A 21,741-nucleotide genomic window follows, 5' to 3' on the forward strand; every position below is an offset into this window, starting at 1 on the left:
ACGGCCAGATTTCTCTGTTCCATGACCTTGAGCTGTCCACCCCGGCTTTACTTCCAGGCCAGCTGGTGGAGGATGGGCTCTCCCTCTGTAGCCTGCTTCCTCCCTAGATTTCTTGCGACTGTTTGAGGGGTTTTCTCCCCGATAGGAGTTTTTTTATTTTATTTTTTTTTTACCTCATGCACTTTCTATTTGGGGATTCAGGCCTGGTTTTTGCTCTTTTTGCTCTGTTTCTTTTTTCAGCTACTCCAAAAGCGTCTTTGTGACGATTTTTTGTAAAAAGCGCTATACAAATAAAATTGATTTGATTTGAATTATCCTCTCGCTATGGTTGCTTCTCCCAATCAGTATGCTTGTTATGCTTGTCTGCATCATGCTTCCTCATCGGCTTGAACTCCCCCCTTTTGTACTGATTTAAAAAACAGGTTATGGCAATTTTATGGTTTTAGGTTACGGTATTTTTCATTATTTTATGTTTTTCTCTTAGGATTGTTATAGAGGTATTCTGTATATATTCAGGATTAATATTTTGGTTCTTGGCTAGTGCAGTTAAATAAGTCATCAGTGGTCTGTGAATGTAGTTAGCCAGGTCTGAAATTAATGCTCCCACAAATTAGAGGAATTTATATGTTGTCCTACATTGTCTGCCACTCTGGATAACCATGTCTGCTAAATGGATGTATTGTAAATGTAGCCTAATGAGTGACACAGGATAAGATACCAGCCCTTAAGAATTTCCATATCACTTATGCGTTCATAAAATAAACTTATTCTATCACATGAAATTAGTTTGAACATTGCCGGACCTTTGAATTCCTGTATTACTTGCTTTGTGAGATTTTATTTCGTGCGTCAGTGTTTGTTTGGCGTCAGTCTGATGTCCCAAGCGTATTTGGAGAAGTGTCTGGTACTTCGTGTGTGCACCAACGCTTGAGTCAAGAATTTCAAATAAACAGAGGTGCGTGTGTGCGCGCGCGCGCGCAGAAAGAGAGAGCGAGCGAAAGAGAGAGCGCTTGCATGTGTGCTGCACATATTATATTCGGAATAGTAATCAGAGAATTCATCCGGCTAAATGTGTGTTCAAAAATAATAAGACCCGCAGCCTGGAAGCTGTCTTGTCTATCTATTAGCTACAGATATTTAATTCATACAGAGTACAGCAGTAGCAGAAATTTGGAAATGATAAACATTCTCAGGTGAATGGAGACTACAAGACCGTATTTTAGAAAATAAAAAGCTGAATGCACTGGAGATGAGCTGGTGTAATTCAGTCATTGACTACTGATTTTGTCTGTGGCGCTCGCCACAACACGCATCGGAGACGAACTAAGGAGCGCGTGCCTGTTGGACTCAGGAGTTGACAAGAGATCGAAGTCGGACCTCCTGGCTCACACAAGAAGGTAAAACCGTTTGGGTTATTATAATAAGACATAACGTGACGCTACACAGTCCGGTCAGGTTTTTAGTAGACTCCTGCACTGTAGGTTGGGGATTCATTGACAACTATTGGAGGCAGATGTGTCGTTTTTACTGCTTGAGCACATCCGGATGAAGAGGTACACAATTTTTTTTACAAATTCACTTTGTGTCTCTGATTTTATTTTATCTGTTTTCGTCATAATTTAAATCAATGCAAGTAACTCAGTTATATCTTAACTCCGTTAATGTACATGACGATATTAATTTGCGCTCTGTACTTGTATGTAATGCTATTACATACTAGTACAGTCAAGTAATGTTATTATTCATATTTCCCAGTTCCCCTCGTTCTTGAACAATTTGATTATTGCTTGGTTAAACCGAGACCAATGCCTGATCTTTCACAAACATGTTTCATTTCTATCTTGGCATTCGATCCGTTAGGAAATATACCGGCATTGAAATTCTTTAGTTGCGAAACACTGGGTAATGAAATATCAGGTCTGCTGCATAAAAGCGGGCAGATCCCATTTATCTTTGGTGGCATCTCATTCAGACCACGGCAACGGTATACTTTTTGCTTATCTGTATATGTATTGTGCTCTGCAGTAAGTTTGACATACGCAAATTCCCTCTGATTCTCAATGTGTAGTCTACTGATTGAGGCTCAGTTCCCTTTTGTTCCCTATTGGTGTGTTGTCTAGAAGCACTGTATCTCTATATATCAATGTGGTAATTGCTTTGCACATGTAGAGACGAAAGCTCTGAGATATTTTATCATTCTGTCACACCATAGCTCATACATGTTCTCTCTCTGTGTCTCTCTCTCTCACACACACACACACACTGTTCCTTTAACCTAAAAACAGATGCACTTCTTTCTGCCTCTCTTTTTGCGAGTGTATTGTAAATCATATCTTTTCGTCATTAATCACTGTGTCCGTTCGTGTCCTTTCCCCTCTTTTCTTCCCAGATAATGGGCACACTCCGGGACCTCCAGTTCGCCCTGCAGCTAAAGATCGAAGAGCTGCGCCAGCGTGACACCCTCATTGATGAGCTCGAGTTGGAGCTGGACGCCAAGGACGACTTGATCCACCGACTTCAGGGGGAGTTGGACCGCTACAGGGCAACCCTTTCTCCTCCGGGGCCTTCCACAGCAGCAGGTAGCCCTCACCACAAGCACAGCTCCAACTGCCAAGGTTTATCGAGGCCTTCCCATGCATTATGGTTCACCGTACCAATGTGGAACCTGTATTTTTCTGTTTGGTGCCATTTTGTCACATGTTTTGTTTTGACGTGAAAAATAACATCTTACATTCATTTACATCCATGCCATCTAGCTCAAACCAGCTAACCTAAGTGGATCTCCCAATTTTATATTTATGCCAGGGCCATCTGCACCCCCTGATGAGCCCCAGCGCACAAAGAGACAGGCCATTTCTGCTGAGCCCACGGCCCTGGACCTGACACAGCTCAAACATGTCACCCTGACCAGCTACAGCAAGAGCAAAGAGTGAGAGAACACAAGCATCCGGCATCCTGGGAACTGGAGTGCATTAGATATGCTGGCTCTGATGGATATCCTTAACTTTTAAATTTGCTGTGACACATCTTGAAACCATTAACCATGACTAACGTACAAAGCCTTAGATGCCTAAAGGGTTTTAATCAATGGGTCAGTGTCATGTCCGCATTTTAATAAGTTTTTTTTATCATATGAAAAGACTTTAAGAAAATGTATTTCACTCATATAGGTGAAGGACAAAGTTTGCCGAGTCAAATCACTGATTGAATCTGTTTGAGGCTTGATTGAATGAACGGCTGTGTTTTACAGCAACTTAAACATTCAGAATAATTTCAGCAGCTGCACAATGACAGCCAACCCCAGACGAGATTGCATTATTAATTGTTTGTACGCTACGCTATTAATTATCCATGTTCTCCCCCTGCCCTTCAGGTCTCAGCAGTTGATCCAGACGGCCCTGCTTGAGAACGACTTCATGAAGCACCTCGAGCAAGGGCAGATCCTGGCCATAGTGGACTGCATGCACCCCACGACTGTGGCTCAGGGGTGCTGCGTCATCCAGGAGGGGGACGATGGCTCGCTTGTCTACGTGTTAGAAGGTGAGCGGGAGGGGGGGGGGGGGGGCAGGTGACATCAAGTTGACATTAATAACCACATTATTAAAACTCTATAATTTCACATTAGGCACCTGAAAACTGTGTTTCTTCTCCACGTTCTCTCCCAGGTCTGGGCGAGAGTATCTCGTATTCCGCACCACCCGGAGTGCCTGTTGATGTGTTTGTTATGCGCCGAACATCCGCGTCTCAGGCCTGGCTGCCGGTGATCTTTAATGCATTCTGCTTATTGGTCTTTCGAGTGGGCAAGGCGCGCGGCGCGCGTGTGAGCTTCGCGCTCCCTTCCCCCGCGGGCTGAGATTGCGTTTTAGCGCGCGCCTCTCTGACGCTGCCGGGGGCCGCTGTCGCGCGGCCAGCGCGACGGAGAGGAAGCGGGGGAGCGGCCCGTTTCGCGGGAGAGTGACGGCCGGTTACGTGAAAGGCTACGCTCGTGATGTCGTAGCACATGAGCGGCGGCGCAGGTGTGCGAGACGGGGGCGGAGAGGGTGGCGGGAGGGGGGGGGGGGGGGCAGGGAGGGAGAGAGGGAATGGGAAAGATGTGTTGCATTTTGATGAAATGAGCATTAGTAGCAGATAGCTTACTTTCATCTGAGAGCGGTCGGTGCTAATGACTCTCTCCCTCACCTTTTGATTTGACAGCCTTTGGGTAAATGTCTGCTTTGCTTGTCGCCTGATCAGCGGGACCAGCATCGCTGCCAGTTCTGCTGTGACATTTCAGTTGTGTGTGTGTGTGTGTGTGTGTGTGTGTGTGTGTATGCATGTGTGCGTGTGTGTGTGTGTGTCCGTGTGTGTATGCATGTGTGTGTGTGTGTGTGTGTGTGCGTGAGTGTGTGTGAATGTGTGTGCGTGTGTGCGTGTGTGTGTGTCACTCAGTACATCTGTTTGTTGTGTTCATCTGTGGATGCCTGAGTGACGTGTATTGATTGCTGGATCTGAGTGTGTTGGAAGTGAGACGGAGGCAGTGGGGTTCAGCCTGGTCTCCCTGGCTGCCGGGCTCCGCTTAGAGGAATTTCAGCGGCTCTTAGAGATGGAGCGGAATGCAACATTCTGGCTGAGAAAATAATTTAAAGAAACTTTAGACATTAAAAACGCACCACCTCATTTTAGCTGTGGGAGGTTTTTGAGATAGACTTGAGATAGAACTCCCCTTAGCTGCTCAGAAAAATCAATGATCGACGGCTCCAGGAATAAACAGAGAAAATGTATTTGATGGTTTTTTTTTTGTTTCTGCTGCTCCTGAGAATTTAATTTTGGGGGATTTTTCACACAACACAGGTTTTCACGTAACGCAGACATTAGGCTTCTTGTTAGAAATTGGTACGTGTTTATTATAAGTTTTTCTCAGGCAAAATTCTCTGGCAGAATTTGAAACTTTCTTTTGATTAGCCTGTGAGAGTGTGCGAACCTCAAGCCTATACGGCAGTTCCCTTTTTAAAAAACAGAAACAGCAAGAAAAAGATGCTGCCTCGTTACATTTGGGTGTTTTTTTATTGTCTCTTTTCCAACTCACCTCCCTAGCCCCGTGAGCTGGTGCCAGCTGTCTTCGCTGTGAATGGCTGCAGTACTCAGCCCTTGTTATCCTCCATGCTTCCCCCGCTCGTCTGAAAGGGACGTGGAGCAGCTGGATCAGCAGTCTGTTGACATCTGTTGCTGACACCTCTCTCCACTTTTTTCCCTCTCTTGATTCAGCGCTGTTAATCACTGTCAATTTCACACTGACACTCACGCACACCCGCCCACGCACTCACTAATGCTACAGCCTGTTTACAGCCGAAAATGCGCACAGGCGCACACACACACACACACACACACACGCATGCACGCGTACACATACACACACACCGGCACACACACTCAATAATGCTACAGCCTGTTTACAGCCAAAAATGTGCACAGGTCCACACACACACACACATACATACACACACACATGCGTGTGCACACAAATTGACACACACACACTTTTGCTGCTACAAACCTACAAACAAGCATGCACTGTTTGAATATTTTGTTTGTATTGTAACAGGAGTGTGTGTGTGTGTGGGTATGTAAGTTTGTCTAAGTATGCTTGTGTGTGCCTGTGTGTGTGTCTGTTTGTATGCATGAATGTGTATGTGTGTACATGTGCTTGTGTGTGTGTGTATGTATGTACATTATGTATATGTGTGTAAATGTGCTTGTGTGTTTCTTTCTGTGCACAGAGGGGAAGGTGGAGGTAACCAAGGAGGGTCAGAAGCTGTGCACCATGGACCCGGGGAAGGTGTTCGGAGAGCTGGCCATCTTATACAACTGCACCCGTACCGCCACCGTCACAGGTACCCTGGCACGTTCCCGCTGCTGCTGCCGCATGCATAGACAGCACCCTCTCTGCCCTTCCCCTCTGTCTGCTGGTCAAACTGCTTCTGGCATGTTATATCTGTGAGCTCCACCTTCTGCCGTGTTTTCTATACAGAAGTGCAGTCTTCCATTCTGATTAGTGAAATTACACACACAAGCTGTGCAGAGCATCTCTCTGGTGGAAACCTGGTGTGAATGTAAAATGAAACAAGGCTGTGTGATACAGGACATTAGTACCAAGTAGGGGATTCAAGTGCCTCACGTGGAAGGGTCAATGTTCAGTCCCCTTTAGGGTAGATTATATCTGGAGTTATTTAAACGTGAAACAGCCACGAGAAACCTGATATCCTGCAAATGCCAAATATAATCCTAGAGAAACAGAGCTTTAATTTGACACCATAGTATAAACAGCAAGCAAATTTGTCTCGGTGGAGTTCAAGTCGGGCAAACACTTCACCTTTTGAAGGAAACGGTTTGCTGTTTCATCCTTTTTCCTCCATATTTGTTTATCTGCTACTGGGTAGACTGAGCAGCACTGTAAGGGAAGAGGTGTCCTGTGTCAACAGAGCTTCTCTATGCCTCTAGAGCTCCAAGGCTGGAGCTGATAAACATATAACAAATTCATCAACCGCTTGCCCATGTACCTCGAGCCTCTGTTGTTTCAAGGAAGTCAAATTTAATCATGTGCTGTCATTTCTACAGCCCACCTCTAGATACGTCCTCTTTTCTCATTTCTCATTTTATTAAACAGGAGGTAAACGGACATATTGCATTGCACAAGCTCACAGCATCTCATCCTTCTTGGAAGGTAGCAGAAATCAGCTGACCTCCATCACTAGAAGGTTTATATTTTGGGTGTATTTCCAGTTGTTCTTACCAGCAATAACATCTCGAAACTGCAGACCGTTGAATGTCTTTCCATGCCGTGGATGTCCTTTCTGTTACTACAAACCCGATTGTATACAACTCAAGTACTTTTGCAGTCCTTTCTGCGCATGTGTGTCTGTTGAAGATCACAAGCGGTCAGCTGCAGACCCACCGAAGGGTTAACTATGATTTCAAATTTAAAGTTTGTTGTTTTTTTTCTCCTCATTGATTGTGCTTAACAATATCATATCTGCCAGGTTCATAATGGTATCAATGGAAAGCATTGTCAAATATATGAATGATTTATGCCTGCTGTCACTGTGGATGCAATTACTGATAATGTATGCTGGGTAAATATGATGGGCCAAGGTTTTCTGCTTTCTGGGACAAGTGCTGTTATTTCATACTCTTTCTGCAGTGGACTCAAGGGTCTGCCAAGCCCTCTTGCAAGAAAGTGAATTTTTGATCAGTGTACATCCATCTGGAGTCCTTGAAAACAGGATGTTAAATGTTTCAAAGTCCTGTAACGTTCACCGAAATGCATATTCAAATATTCCGATTACAATTTACTGCCTAAATACTCTCACTGCTGCCTCTTGAACAAGATTATATTAAGGTCTTCAATCATCCGCCCAATTAGTCTAATTACACTTAAGTACATAATTATGTTAAAAAGCAATTGTAAACAGATTTTTGTTCAGATTTCATTTGGTATCTAGTAGACGGCATCGGTAGAATATGCTCTTCACAAGGCACTGAATTCTGCATGTGTGTATGATCTGGGAAGTTCAAGGTATTTATCAAGCACCCGGCAACTTCACAACTTCAAGCGATGCAGTCTGAGATGGGGGAAATATGCAACCTGTCTGAATAGCTCTCCTGTCGCTGGGTGACCCCTTTTCTTCATTTATTTTCGAGCACTCGGCCGTCCCTTCAAGCACCGTTTCACCCATTTTCGGTCTAGAAATAATTGCAAATTAATTTGCGACATAAAAAACACGGTCAGCGTTTTTAATCATTTAATCCATCTTGCAGATGCACCCTTTGCGGAGTGCTTCTGTGAGAGAAGTGCGTGGGTTTCTGGGCGGTATTGACGCAGTGGGATTTTTAATGGAGAGGGGCACCAGTGCGGAAGCTGTATCCGCTCTCCATAGGGAAGAGCACAAACACTGAATCACTGCCTCTTGCCTCTGACCTGGTTTTTTGTTCCAGGGGAAAATAGGCTGCATTTACTGGTGCTCTGCCTGTACGACGGGCAAATGAAAGGCATTCTAAAGTCAGTTATCTCTCTCTCGCTCGCTCGCTCTCTCTCTCTCTCTCACTCTCTTTCTCCCTCTCCCTATCTCTCTCTCTCTGTCTCTCTTTCTCTCTATCCCCATCTCCCACTTACTGTCCTGCTCCTCCCCCCTCTCTCTTTCTTTCTTTTTCTTTTAGCTCCTCTCTCAGGGTAGTGTGTGCGGATCCAAGGTTGACAGTAAGGGTCAGCTGGTGATTCTCAGTGCAGGTTTGCCCTCATTTAAAGAGACAGAGAAGTGCACACGGAAAAAGGTTACCCTACCAGACAAAACCGAACGAGGAAAGAACTCTCACTGTGTGCATCCCTCTCCAGTCGCCATTTGTTACATCCATATCAAAGAATTACACATTTTCCATATTATTCATTTGCTCCTTTAACAAGATAATATATATTTTTCCTTCTCTCCCTCCAAAAATATTTTCCTTAAGATGCGCCCCTTCCGTGTTGCCTGAATGGGGCACATCTTAAAACTCTTTCTTTGTTATGCATGAAAATATCAGGTTGTGGTCATAATTAGCCTGTTAATTAGCCTGTTGTGCCAGAAGTGTTGTCTCAGAGTACAGGGTACGCTACAGACAGGAGTGAGAGGCTCACAGATGGTCTAGCTAGTCATAGAATTGTAATTTGCTGATCTGCATCATTTGAAACAGGGAATTAATGTTAGGTGTTGCGTAGTATCTGGTGGAGTGAACATGGATAGGCACGGCTCAGAATCTCAGGTTCACTGTACGTTTTATTCATTTGGTTACATACACGTATTTCAAAAGAGGAAATCTGGGTATTGACATCGCGGTCTGGAAATCGGCTGTGAATATGTGCCATCACGAGAACAGAAATAAATGAAAATGCTCGCAAACCTAAATGTCAAAACGAGGTTGAGGCACTTCAGTAATTAAGTGGATGGCAGTTGTCATGGTTGTGAATGCTTTGCTTTGTGTGGCGCATGAAGTGCGCTCAAATAGACGGTCGTACCGCTGTCCTCTGTGTGGGCTTGCGTTTGCTGTTATTATAGCTCTATTTACTGAGCTGTGGCAGAAGGGCAGTGCAGAACATGTCCTGTTTTAGTGAACTATCAGCCTTATTTTACCCACAGCGTTGCATAACGATTATATAGAGCACTGCAGAGTGTCTGAGAAGTGTTTTCAAGCTCTCTTCCGCCGCAGTTGAGGATGTTCCAGGCGAAAATCGTCAGGGGAGTGAGGGGGGAATTATTGGGTTTGGTGCTGGACAATAATCTCTCCCTTCTCCAAAGCAGCAGCTGAGTCAATTAAGGAGGTTCATTATTAATTCACAGCATCTCTGCCAGAGTCTCTCTTTTCCCTGCTCCCACAACACACAGCCGAGGCAGGAGGGAGAGGAAAGAGGGATGAGGGAGGAACAGCCTTGGGCCTTTATCCTGTGTTCGAAGGTCCACCGACAGGAAGAGGAGTGGGGAGATTCGGAAATGTCACGTTGCACTCCGATTAATTACTAATTCCCCCCTTTAATCTGTCTGTAATTATAGGACTACATTTGCTTAATAAGTGGAGCAGATTTTGTGCCAAGACTAGCTTTGAAGGTCCATATGGGTACAGCGATAGGAACGTTTAGCTAGGCTAGCTCTGCGCGAGTCCTTATAGAAGGATACTTGCTGGCTGCTCTGTTTGTGCAGCTCTGTGCCAGTAAATGCTAGCATCAGTCAAGTAAGCTGACATTCTAAATGCCGTATTCCTCCTGCCTGTCATCTAAAGGCAAAAGAATGGTGAGACTTTTACTGTGGATTGAGAGAGAATGAGGGAGATGCATTATGTTGTTACTTTGAAAATATTTCATATTTATGTTTGTGTGACTACTTTTTTTCATTTACACTGCCACCTTATATTTATGTGCTGATTTTCCTGGCCTTCAAGCTCGCTCTAAACCCTTTGGCAGCCTTTGACGAAGGTTAAGACTTAAAGTATAAAAGTGTGCCGAATAACGTCACAGGACCGTTTGAAAGATTTGCAGCGAACTCTCTGCATTCTGTCTGTCTGTGATTCACTTATTCTCCCATCTCGGCCCCCTCACCACTCTTTCTCACTTCCTCTTTCTGTTCTCTCTGCCTTTCTCTCGCTCCAGCCTTAACTGATATCAAACTGTGGGCAATTGATCGGCAGTGTTTCCAGACCATCATGATGCGGACCGGCTTGATCAGGCACTCTCAGTACATGGAATTCCTCCACAGGTGACCGCCATTGTGGTGACACTCACTAGCTTTTGCGAACACAGGCACAACCAATTTTTGAAAGTGGCACACAGTACCTGTGTTTTTTTTTTTTTTTGCGATGCTACCATCTAAATCAGTGCCAGTTGGTCCCCTGCTGGCTTGAGCCCTGACCTGTCTGTTGGTCTGTCCACAGTGTGCCTTCCTTCCAAACCCTGCCTGAGGATGTGCTCAGCAAAGTGGCCGATGTGTTGGAGGAGGTACCCTGTTCAACGCCGCTACAAGCAAGGCTGTCCCTCCCACGCAGGGCAGTCCTCTATATGGGCTCACACAAACACAAGAGCTGGCCCAGATTGTGGCTTTAAATCCTAATAGGATTTCAGTGATTGCACCCCTGGACTGCACACAGTAAACACCAAAATGAAACAAAAACTGTGATATCACCCAATGTACTTACTCCAAAAGGGATTACTATTACTACTAAACTGTCTGTTCATTTTGAGTGTACTAAACGTATCATTTACTCTTAACTGCATTGGATTTATTTGAGCAGTTCCAAAAACATTTCCCCCTGTTGTATTGAAGTAAACAATACGATTTTATAGAAGCTTTCCAGAAAAATTCTCGCTTGGGTCTCCTTACGCTATTACCCGAAACACAATTGGCCAATCACTCTTGGATAAACACACATCACTCGCACACCAATAGAGCTGCAATTTTGCCCTCACAATAGACTATTTTAGGATATGTCTGTTCCAGGTATAGCTGTCTGGCTCCATCTGTGGATGCTAGCCATTGTGTGCTCTCTCTCAGCTTTCCTCCTAGGTACCGAAGGGCTGCACGCTCGCACAATGGTGCTCATTGTTGTCTAAGGTTGTTTTGAATTAAGCTTGATAAAATGGATGCCATCGCAAATGCTTCTGTTCTCTTTCTTTCTGTGTCTCTTTTGTCCTCTGGATCTACTTTTTTCTCTCTGTTCTGCCTGCCTTCTCTTCATTCCACCCTTTTTTTTCTGGCTCCATTCTTTCATGTCTTTTCACTCTCACAACCCCCCCCCCTCCACCACCACCGCCTCCCAATCTTTTGCCCATCCCCATCCCCGTCTCCACCCTTTCTCCAGACCCACTACAGTGATGGGGATTACATAATTCGGCAGGGGGCCACTGGAGACACCTTCTTCATCATCAGTGAGGGCCAGGTGAGGAGCGCTGAGGGAGTCTGTGGAGTGGCAGGGTAGTGTAATGGGTAGGGAACTGGGCTTGAAACACAACGGTTGCAGGTTCGACTCACAGGTACAGTTGGACACTGCTGTTGCACCCTTGAGCAAGGTACAAGAGTAAATTTCTTCAGCATATATCCAATGGGTATGTAAAAATGGAAGAAAAAAAAACTGTTATGTAAGTCGCTCTGGATAAGAGCATCTGCTAAATGGCAGTAAAGTGATGGTTTATATAAATTAACTGGCCTGATAAAAATGACCTAAGATGAGTAAATGTACCCTTTTCACCTTAATTTGGTCCATACTCACTGCAGAACATGGGTGAAGATGCTCTTCAGCTGAATAGTCCATATTAACTGTGTGTGTATACCGCGCATTAATAAATAACATGGGCCAAGATGTCCAGTGCTGAATTTGCAAAAGGAAGTGTCAATAGTGATGCCTGCATTTGTCATGCTTTATGTAACACACAGAGGATGAAGATAGGCAAATAAGCATAACTATTGAATAATAACCTCTGATCCCATATGTACTTTAGCCAATCACAAAATGATGAGATTGCTTCTTAGTTTATAGGATGAAGGTGACATTCAACGGACAAATGATTGGAACTGGTAAACAAAAAAAAAAAACAAATCTTTTTCCTCATGATTACCATTTTCTGCAAAAAATACAATTTTCTATATTTTATGCTATTAATACTGTACATTAGCACATGCTGTAGTGGAGCACAGTACTATGACGAGAGTTTCAAGGAAAGTGTATTTAGCCATACACTTGTATGTATTGAGTAAGCGATTATTAATCTGAAAACTTGTTAACAGAAAACAGTGTGTGAAAATAAATTAGGTGGCTGACAGAACAAGTGCAGTCTAAATTATGGTGTATTAGAGACCAACAGTTACACGTTTTATTGCTTCCTTATTTTTCTGAAATTCATGTTTATTTGTTTACTTGTCTTCCTACTTCTGCCTTAATTAAATTTGAAATTCCTGACAAATTAGTGTAGTAGCAATGGGAAAAGAGACTGCATTATTTGGAAGCTCCCTTGATTACACTGGATAATACAATGCGCCACGTTTGGCAACGCTATATCAAGCTAATGTTGTCAGTTTTAATATGTTTCAGTCCAGTGAGTGATTAGCTTTTTAATTGAGTCACATGTTGGTTGTGACCCAGCAGAAAATGATAGCTGCGTGGGAAAAACACATTATTCTTATTACTCTAAAGAATGCACTTCGCCTAATAAATTATGCCTGGAGGCATATCTTATTACCCAGTGTTGCTACGTTTCCCTCATCATGGAAGCAAAACTTCCTGAATAGGGGTGTAGTCAGGCCAAGGTGAATAATAGACTGGTTGCTTTACCATAAATATCAGGGGATAGAATCACATTTAATAACTGTCTAGGCAGCCCAATATTGTCCTGTTCTATCCCACGGTTGTAGCTGAAAACACCATTGGGTGTGGAGAGGGAAGTAATGAAGATGCCATTAGGGGACTACTAGCTGTATGTATCTGTGTGTGTGTGTGCGTGTGTTTAATGTGCTCGAATACAGAGCCAAACAACAAAAAAATGTGTTGCTGTGTATATATATATATATATATATATATATATAAACAACTATTGCAGTATGCAGTATCCGTCTACCAGTGTCCACCATGACCCTTGCTATTGGTGTCTACAGGTAAATGTCACCAAGCAGAAAACAACTAGTGAGGAGCCAGCTTTCCTGTCCACTCTGTCCAAAGGTGATTGGTTTGGAGAGCAGGCTTTGAAAGGGTGAGAGAAAACTCGCAAACATGTGCTGAGCAATGCATTCGGGTATAGGGCAATGAAACCACATCCAGTCAAATCCAATCTACTTGTGAGATCCTCGGAGTATCAGACCCGAATAATTATGCGCCACGCCACTTTACACTGCAGTTAATGTGTGAAGACATCTTACTATATATGGCCTCTTGCGATTGTCAAAGATTCAATGGTGAGTACAAATTATATGTTTATGCAAATGGAAATTTGCACTCTCCAGTTAAACAACTGTGTGAGAAGATGGAAGGAACATAGCAACACCAAACACTGAGTAGTTTGCTTGGTGAAAAATACTGAGTTCTCTACAGGAAAATCCTAGAAATTCAAAAGGAAAAATGTTTGTTTAGATAGACTTTTGTTTGTGCAGATAACTGAGGATTCTGACCCATATTTCAGTATATTGGAATGTTTCCTTGTTGCTAGTTGGTCTACCTTTTATCAGTAGGATAATGCTCAAAACACTAGAAGAAACTACATTCCCCTGTGTCCTTTCCCTACCAGGGAAGATGTGCGGACCGCTAATGTTGTCGCAGTGGGAAATGTGACGTGCCTCGTCGTTGACAGAGAGTGAGTGACACCACAGTGATGTACAAAAGAGAATTCATATTGCTCTAGCCTTAAATCTGCATTGATCAATAACCCATCTCTCTCTCCCTCCCTATCTCTCTCTATCTCTCTCTCTCTCTTTGTATTTCATCCATCTTCCCCTACAGGACTTTTAAGCAGCTGATAGGAGGCCTGGAAGACGTAAGCAAAAAGGCGTATGAGAGCGATGAAGCCAAAGCTAAGTAAGCATTCTCTCTGCACTTTCATGCCATTTCTGTTCTAAGCACATCTTCATAGCTACCACAGTTTTTCCTTCAAAACAGTATTTAATTATTTATTGGGCATAGGATTTTTTCTGAAAGAAAGTTATATATATCTGCAGCTCGTGCTTTACTTTATAATTATGGCATCAATGTTTTGTTGAAATTTAAAAAATATGGATCTTTTCCCACTGCCTCATTTTAAGATGTGTTTACCATGTGTATTTTCATCAAAGCTGAATTTTCTGAAAAGGCCCTGTGAAGTAAGTCTGTTGGAAAGCGTCTATTTGGATGTGCCGAGCACACACCCTTGCTCCATACAAATCAGACTTTTTAAAGGCAAAAGCCCACACCCATGGTCCATACAATTCTAACTTCTAAAGGCTTATCAAAACACTGTGCCCGGGGTTGATGCTCCACCTCTGTATTGTAGAATCAAAATCTTTCCCTTTTCATGGAGTGGAATCACAGCTAGGTCATATGATCCAGCTCGGTCCACATGAGACTACACCTGGACTAACTAGCTATCACCACTCTGCGCGGCACTCCCGATCTGGGATCATTTTTTATCACTGAAATCCCCCTCTTTCATTTTACACATGTGCCTTCTGTGCCACTTTCATGTTACCCGTACCTCCATCCAGCACTTAAATTATATTGTACTTAGTATCATTACCATGATGTTGTATCTTGTCATGCCTTAGCATAGGTTAGGTCAGAGTAATGTTCACTGTGAACTGAACTTAATGTGTTCATGGCTATGAATAACTGTTACAAAATGAGTATTGTACCTTATCGGACCTGTGCTTCATAGTTGTTCCAGTGACCTTCAGTATGCACTTATTATACGTCGCTTTGGCATCTGCCAAATAAATGTAATGTCATATAATGTAATGTAACATAATGTAATGATCCGTGTTCTTGTCACCGTCTCATTTTTGCTGCACCCTCTGGCTTGCTGCAGGGTGGAGGCGGAGGCTGCCTTCTTCTCCAACGTGTCCCTCGGTGATTTCCGGGTGATCTGCACTCTCGGAATGGGGGGGTTCAGTCGCGTGGAGCTGGTGAGTGGGGTGCCTGACCGGCGCAGTGAGAAAGAGCCGGGCGTGGCCGCGTCGGTCCCGGTCCCACCCGGCTCTGTCTCCCCTCCCAGGTGCAGCTGAAGAACGATCCCAGTCGGTCCTTCGCGATGAAGGTGCTGAAGAAGAGGCACATCCTGGACACCAGCCAGCAGGGCCACATCCTATCGGAGAGACGCATCATGATGGAAGCGGTCAGCCCGTTTACCGTCAGGTGAGTATCCACCGTCTGCGCTGCGCTGCACACAGCTGTCAGGCTCCACTCCAGGAGGGCTGCAGTGACTGATGGTTTTTGTAGTTCCCACACTTGAGTAATCCATTTAAGTCACTGATTGGCTAATTAATATGCACGCCTTGTTTTTCCTTGGTTTAATTATGCAACTGATTAAAAGGAAACCACAAACATTTACTGGCACTGTGGCCCTGCAAGACTTGTGTTTAAAACCACAGACCGAGATTATAGCAATCTTAAGTTTTCATGTCTTCTTCCATCATCCACTGTGAGCTTGAAATGAGGGGGTTTTGGACTGAAGTGGACTGGATGGTTGCCCAAGTGGCTGTTATGAATAATGAATGGTGTTTCCTGTGCTGTTTTCAGGTTGTACCGTACCTTCAGAGACGCCAAGTTCCTGTACATGCTATTGGAGGTCTGTTTAGGCGGGGAGCTGTGGACACTGCTGAGAGACAGGTACTGAAGGCTGACCCCGCCCCTGTCGTCGGGCAGATTTGAAGCTGCCTTTCTTTCTACCCATGCGTTCCATCGTGTGTGTCAGTCGTACGTGTCCGTGTCTGTGTATTCCAGGGGCTCCTTCGACGACAGCACCACACGCTTCTACACCGCCTGCGTGGTGGAGGCCCTCAACTTCCTCCACTGCCGCGGCATCATCTACCGGGACCTCAAGCCGGAAAACATCATTCTGGACGAGCGCGGATATGCCAAACTGGTAACCTGGGGAGACACAAAAGTGCTACATGAAAACAGTTTGGACCGTGACATTTGCACCTACCATTAATGCACACTGACACACAGCCAAGGAAAGGAACCAAACCGCACACAGTCACCTTGACTGAGAGACGCAGGCAGGTCGTTGTTCCTGGAAGATTTCTCACCCGGGCCACCTTGTCTTCTCCCAGGTGGACTTTGGCTTTGCAAAGAAGGTGGGCCTGGGGAAGAAAACGTGGACCTTCTGTGGGACCCCGGAGTATGTGGCCCCCGAAATCATCCTGAACAAGGGCCACGACGTGTCGGCGGACTGCTGGTCCCTGGGCATCCTGATATTTGAGCTGCTGAGTGGGAGGTGAGGTTGGGAAAAGGGGCAGCAGCCTCTGAGGAGGGAGAGAAATGATGGGAACATTGGGTGAAAAAGACAGGCCAGTGTGCCCACAGAGTGCCATTCAGCAGCAGATGGCACGCTAATAAACTGAGCTTGATGAGAACTCTGAGATGTACATTCAGAGAAAACGCACGGTAGCTAACATTGGCTAGGGAAAGGAGAGCTCTAAAACAAATAACAAAAAAACAATAAAAATAAACACACACAATAACACTGAGGCCCCCACCTAAATAACACACACTATCAAATCAAATCAGTTTTATTTGTATAGCGCTTTCTACAGAAAACTGTCACAAAACTACACTGTGTGTATGTGTGTGTGTGTGTGTAATGTAGTCAAAATACAGAGTAGCAGAAACAAGTCTCACGCAAAGAAACTGAATCATAATTTAATTTTACCCAACATTAATAAAAAAGGACAAACAAAACACACAGAAACACAAATCAAGAGAAACAGGCATTACGATTGGCACCCTTGTCTGAGCTTTCCTTTACTCCAGTAATGGAGGTCTAATTGTAGGCCAGCACTGTGTTAGTACAGACATCGAATGGAAGTCAAAGTAATCCCGCGTCTTACACAGGTTGCGACTCCCTCGATTGGACCAGGGCACAAGTAATTACCGTTCACTTATAATACAACTTTTTATTTCACTGCACGAAAAGCACACGCAGTCTTGTTTCTTTTTTTTCCCCTCTCCAATCATGGCGTACTTAACCAGTGACTGTAAAAACAATGAAAAATATTCAAATTACCCAGCACAGATAGGGCAAACAATTACCGGTATAAAATGTGTTACTGGGCAGAATAAAAGCAAGTGGAGACTCATGGAGGCTGCCATTTAGTTTCCCCCAGCTGAACTATAAAGAAACAGCATTTCCACTTTAATTGAACTGGCCTTGAAATAAAGGTAATCATTGAGCATAAAGAATTTTAACATGGCTAATTAAGCTGTCTGGTCTGTGCTAAGGGAAAAAAAGAGTTCACATAAAGGACAAAGAACAGTCATTTCACAGTTTTACACAACTTTTTCTGGCATTTATGAAAACTGCTATTTGCTTTGGAATGATACACAACCCACACAAAGAAAATCCAGTTTTGTGAATTCAGTGACATCAGCACTTTGTCTACCAAAGCGTTCACACAACGCAAGGGCTAAATTGTGTATAGAGCTTCAAGGCCAATTGTGAGAATATCTCTTTACAAAAATGTTCCTTTACAAGTCCTTGGAAGGTCCTTCAAAAATGAAATTCATATAGAAATGCTGTAGGAAGTTGGAACCGTGGAGGAATAAGAAAGGTGTTAAAGGACGTCAGTAAACTTTTGAATGACCAATTTTGCTCTTTTGGTCATTAAGAACCACTCAGCATACTTCAGGAAAACAACTGCCAATCAGAGGAGAAGTACATGTCCCACTTGAAAACACTTCAAGTGGTAGCCTGCGAACACAGGGTGAGCAGCTAGGGGGCGCTGGTGCAGCTAGCCCACATTGCTTCGGCAGCAGTTATGCCCCATATTGTAAACAGATGGTCTAAGGCAGGGGTGGGCAATTCCAGTCCTGGAGGACCGATGTGAATGCAGGTTTTTATTTTCGCCAGTTACCTAAATGAGCTAAGTGGCTGTATACACCAGCACTGGTTCACTCATAGATTAGATCACACTAAAACATTTCACTTAGGGACACAAGAACAGCCTTCGGCTGTCATTCATACGCATATCACGAAATGTAGCTAAAATGTCAGACTGCGTAAATGTTAGGGGTAATTAAGTAATTATGGCCAGAAGTTGGCATGAAACCCAGAAACAAATATGGCTCTTGTTTTCCACCTCTGGTCTAAGGAAATGGTTCTCACACTTTGTAATACTGGGGGACACAAATTAGAAATACTTTTTTAGCATGAGGACCTAAATTAGAAATTTGGTACCATTCAGGGACCTGTCAAATGCACATCCTAGCACAACCTAGTGGCCTACAGGCTCATTCTGGGACCCACCTCATACACTCCTGCGACCCATTTTGGGTCCTGACCTATAGTTTAAGAAACACAGACCGGACCCTTAGTTTAAGAACCACCCTTCAGTCATGGCAAGTATCATTGCTGGCTAAACCTTCTGGGAGCCCTTAAAGATGTTTTTTTTTAGAAATAGCCAAGTCTTTGTGAAGGCAGAGTATAGACTTCACAGTGGCCACCATGGCTCCCAAATTGCCTTTGTTTTCTGTCTCAGCTCTTTCTCCTGTTTTCCCCTTAAACCACTGAGTCTCTTACGTCACCTCCAGCCCCCCATTCTCAGGCTCAGACCCCATGAAGACATACAACATCATCCTGCGGGGGATCGACATGGTGGAGTTCCCCAAGAAGATCACCAAGAGCGCTGCGAACCTCATCAAGAGACTCTGCAGGTTGGGTGCACATTGCATTACACGGTACATTCATTAGAAAGAGAACATTAGTACATCCACCAGAGTTAGGCTATATGAGCAACTGTGCCAGACCTGGAGGACAACATTCTCAGACCAGTGAGTGTTTGTGTAACACGAAAAAGTGCTAAATTTAAGTTAACTTTGCTAACCTAGAACCATCATACTCATAATGAATATATGATAGCGATTTGTACATAAACATCCATAACAATCTATAAAAAGCCATAAAACCAAAAAGGCCATAATAACTTGAATTAATGCACCTGCTAGAGTGTGGGGATGAGAGGAGGTGTAGGCTGAAGAGGTGGATCTTCAGTCTGTCTCGGAAGATGGCCAAGTGCATCTGATGTCGTGACCACAGTGGGAAGTTAGTTAAATCTTGAACATGAAACACATCTTGCCACCGAACGCAACATTAAAACTCACGGTCACAGTCACTCTGACACCTCTTACTCACAGTTGAGCTACAGTTGTGTCGTGGGTTTGTTCAGTATTATTATTAGTGCAGGTGAAAACACAATTGCAGTGTGTTTCAGTGGGCTTGCTCTCTGACCCTCAGGGACAACCCGTCAGAGAGACTAGGCAACCAGAAGAATGGGGTTAAGGACATTCAGAAGCACAAGTAAGGCTTTGAGTAGGGTGGGCAGCGCTGTGTATTTTCGGAACATAACTGCTTGTTCCGTTGTTTGAATTTTGTTTTGCTTTTTACACAATTTATTTAAGTTATGTGTGAGAAAGGAACTATATTAATAAAATGGATCATTATTGTTATTACCATTTTAAAAGATTGTAATGGTAATAAACATAATGTAAACTAAATAAACCAGCTCTGTTATGTTTGTATTTCAGATGGTTTGAAGGCTTCAACTGGGAAGGCATTCGCAAAGGAACCCTGACCCCTCCAATCATGCCTATTGTAAGAATGACAGAAGAATGAAGAAGACATGTGGATTGGGCTTAGATGTCCAGTTTCATTGTATTCTGAAAATGCACGGCACTTTGAATAAGATCTATAGTTCTGGGAGAATGATTAATGAATTTAGGCTTTGCTTGTTTCACTTAGATAATGATTATATGCATGAAAAGGACATACTTAGTTAAATGAAAATACATTCTTATAACTTTAACAATGCTGGAGGTACTTGGAAAAACGATGCCATATATTACACTCCCAGAGGAGAAATACACTTTATACCAGTCCTTGGAAGCGCTTCATTTTAAATGCAGAAAATTCAAGATTGCAAAAGTGTTGGTTTTGCAGAAAGAGCATGAAGATACTTGATTTTCTGTTTGTATACGCATTTATCAAAGAGCAGTTTTTCCCCGGGGTGATATCTATCCAACACAAAGAGACTCAAAGGTGTTGTGAATTCAGAGACATCAGTGTTTTTCCAAAAGAAATGGCCTTTAACTTTCTCACAGGGTTATAACTTCAGAGGCTGTTTCACAATAATTATTTTACATATACGCTCCTTGAAATATGCCCTTAATAGTCCTTTAAAAATACTTGAATTGCAGATTAGAAATACTTTAGGAACCCTGGAGGAATCAGAAAGGAGGGTAAAGAAAAGGTTTGGTGCCATAAGTTGCAGACATTTTGATAACCAGACCATTGTTAGTGTTTTAAACAGTGTGTATAAAATTAACTGAAACAAAGAATGTCACTTACAGCACCATAACAGCAGCAATCAGTAAAACCAGTCATTTGAATCAATTTTGAGAAAAAAAAAAAGTGATGAGACTAGTGATAGCATTGACCTTTCTTTAGTGCTCAGAGACAGTACAGGATGTAATTTGTATTACCTGGTTGATTGAATTATCTTGCAAAACTTGAAAGCCCTCTGATTTTTTTCTGTCTCCTAGGTTAGCGGTCCCCTGGACACTAGAAATTTTGACAGCTTTCCTTATGACAACGAGGACCCGCCCCCTGATGAGGAGTCTGGCTGGGACATAGAGTTTTGATCAAACAGATCTGAATTGCTTTGATGTTGGTGGAAGAATGGAGAAATACAGGGAACTGGACTTGTCTGGCGTGCGCTGGACTATTTTTTTATTAGATGGGCAGCAGTGCCTGCGTGATTGTAGGTCAGCAGGACCCTACATTGGGAGCAAGCATCAAAAGAAAGCCATGCTATTTTTCAAGACAATAAGACTGAAGGGCTTAAAAATGTTTTTACAATTGTGTTTTGATTCAGTATTTTGTAATTAACTCAGTTCTTTCATGACTTAACTTTTTTTCCCCCGAGTACAGATTCAGTCAACTTTGTGTTTGTACTGGAGCAAAACTAAAGCATGTCATGACGTGCAAATTGTTTTGAGTGTTTTGAATCTTTTTTTTGTTCATTTTTATGGCGTGTAGCCTACTACACCTGATAGACGGGTGCTAGGTAACTAACAGAAAGAGGCAGAGGTGGAGCTAAAGGATTGAAAGGAAGGAAGATGGCAACATTGCCCACCTTCCATCAAATAATCATATATACAGTTGTAAAGATATTGAGCATAAAGACTACAGATCACTGATAATCAGATATAGCCTACAGTAAAACAGAAGTTCTGTTTACTGTATGACCTTGTCACGGCAAATATTGTATATGTTGTGCATTTAATATGCTAATGTATGCCTTCTATATATGGGTTATAGCCGCAATTTAAAGTTTTAGGCATTGCGTTTCGTTTTTATGTATTTTGCATAGTTTCGCATGGTATTGTTAATTTGTGTCCCATGGATAATACGATTATTTTAATAACAACCTGAATTAAGTATGGTATTTTATTAGCTAAAGTAATTGTCCCTCTTTTATAATGACGTAAATCGGGAGAGGAGGAAGGGGGAGA

General features: G+C 43.3%; 1 protein-coding gene across 2 annotated transcripts; it reads left to right on the forward strand.

Moving 5' to 3' along the window:
- The first annotated feature begins 784 nt into the window (after positions 1-784).
- On the forward strand, positions 785-21,736 carry prkg1l (protein kinase cGMP-dependent 1, like). 2 transcript variants are annotated; one of them, XM_064347351.1, is made up of 20 exons: positions 785-1,397; positions 2,390-2,579; positions 2,806-2,929; positions 3,374-3,540; positions 5,757-5,870; positions 10,154-10,259; positions 10,435-10,498; positions 11,359-11,436; positions 13,146-13,240; positions 13,772-13,837; positions 13,984-14,058; positions 15,041-15,137; positions 15,227-15,366; positions 15,751-15,840; positions 15,955-16,096; positions 16,287-16,450; positions 18,763-18,885; positions 19,466-19,528; positions 19,756-19,822; positions 20,770-21,736. In XM_064347351.1, exons 2-20 carry the CDS (start codon positions 2,393-2,395, stop codon positions 20,866-20,868), a joined length of 2,061 nt encoding a protein of 686 aa, XP_064203421.1. In that variant the 5' UTR covers positions 785-1,397; positions 2,390-2,392; the 3' UTR covers positions 20,869-21,736. The 2 variants fall into 2 exon arrangements, with proteins under 2 accessions (XP_064203421.1, XP_064203422.1); XM_064347352.1 differs by lacking the exon at positions 785-1,397 and adding an exon at positions 1,457-1,553.
- Positions 21,737-21,741: the final 5 nt, after the last annotated feature.

This window comes from Anguilla rostrata, chromosome 8, assembly GCF_018555375.3.
Source record: "Anguilla rostrata isolate EN2019 chromosome 8, ASM1855537v3, whole genome shotgun sequence".
Taxonomy (NCBI): domain Eukaryota; kingdom Metazoa; phylum Chordata; class Actinopteri; order Anguilliformes; family Anguillidae; genus Anguilla; species Anguilla rostrata.

Excerpts from the sequence above, each read along its gene's own strand:
- prkg1l (XM_064347351.1), top strand. The coding sequence starts at position 2,393 with ATGGGCACACTCCGGGACCTCCAGTTCGCCCTGCAGCTAAAGATCGAA. Across the intron at positions 16,451-18,762 it reads TTTGAGCTGCTGAGTGGGAG|CCCCCCATTCTCAGGCTCAG; the intron begins GTGAGGTTGGGA and ends CGTCACCTCCAG. Across the intron at positions 19,823-20,769 it reads CCCCTCCAATCATGCCTATT|GTTAGCGGTCCCCTGGACAC; the intron begins GTAAGAATGACA and ends TCTGTCTCCTAG.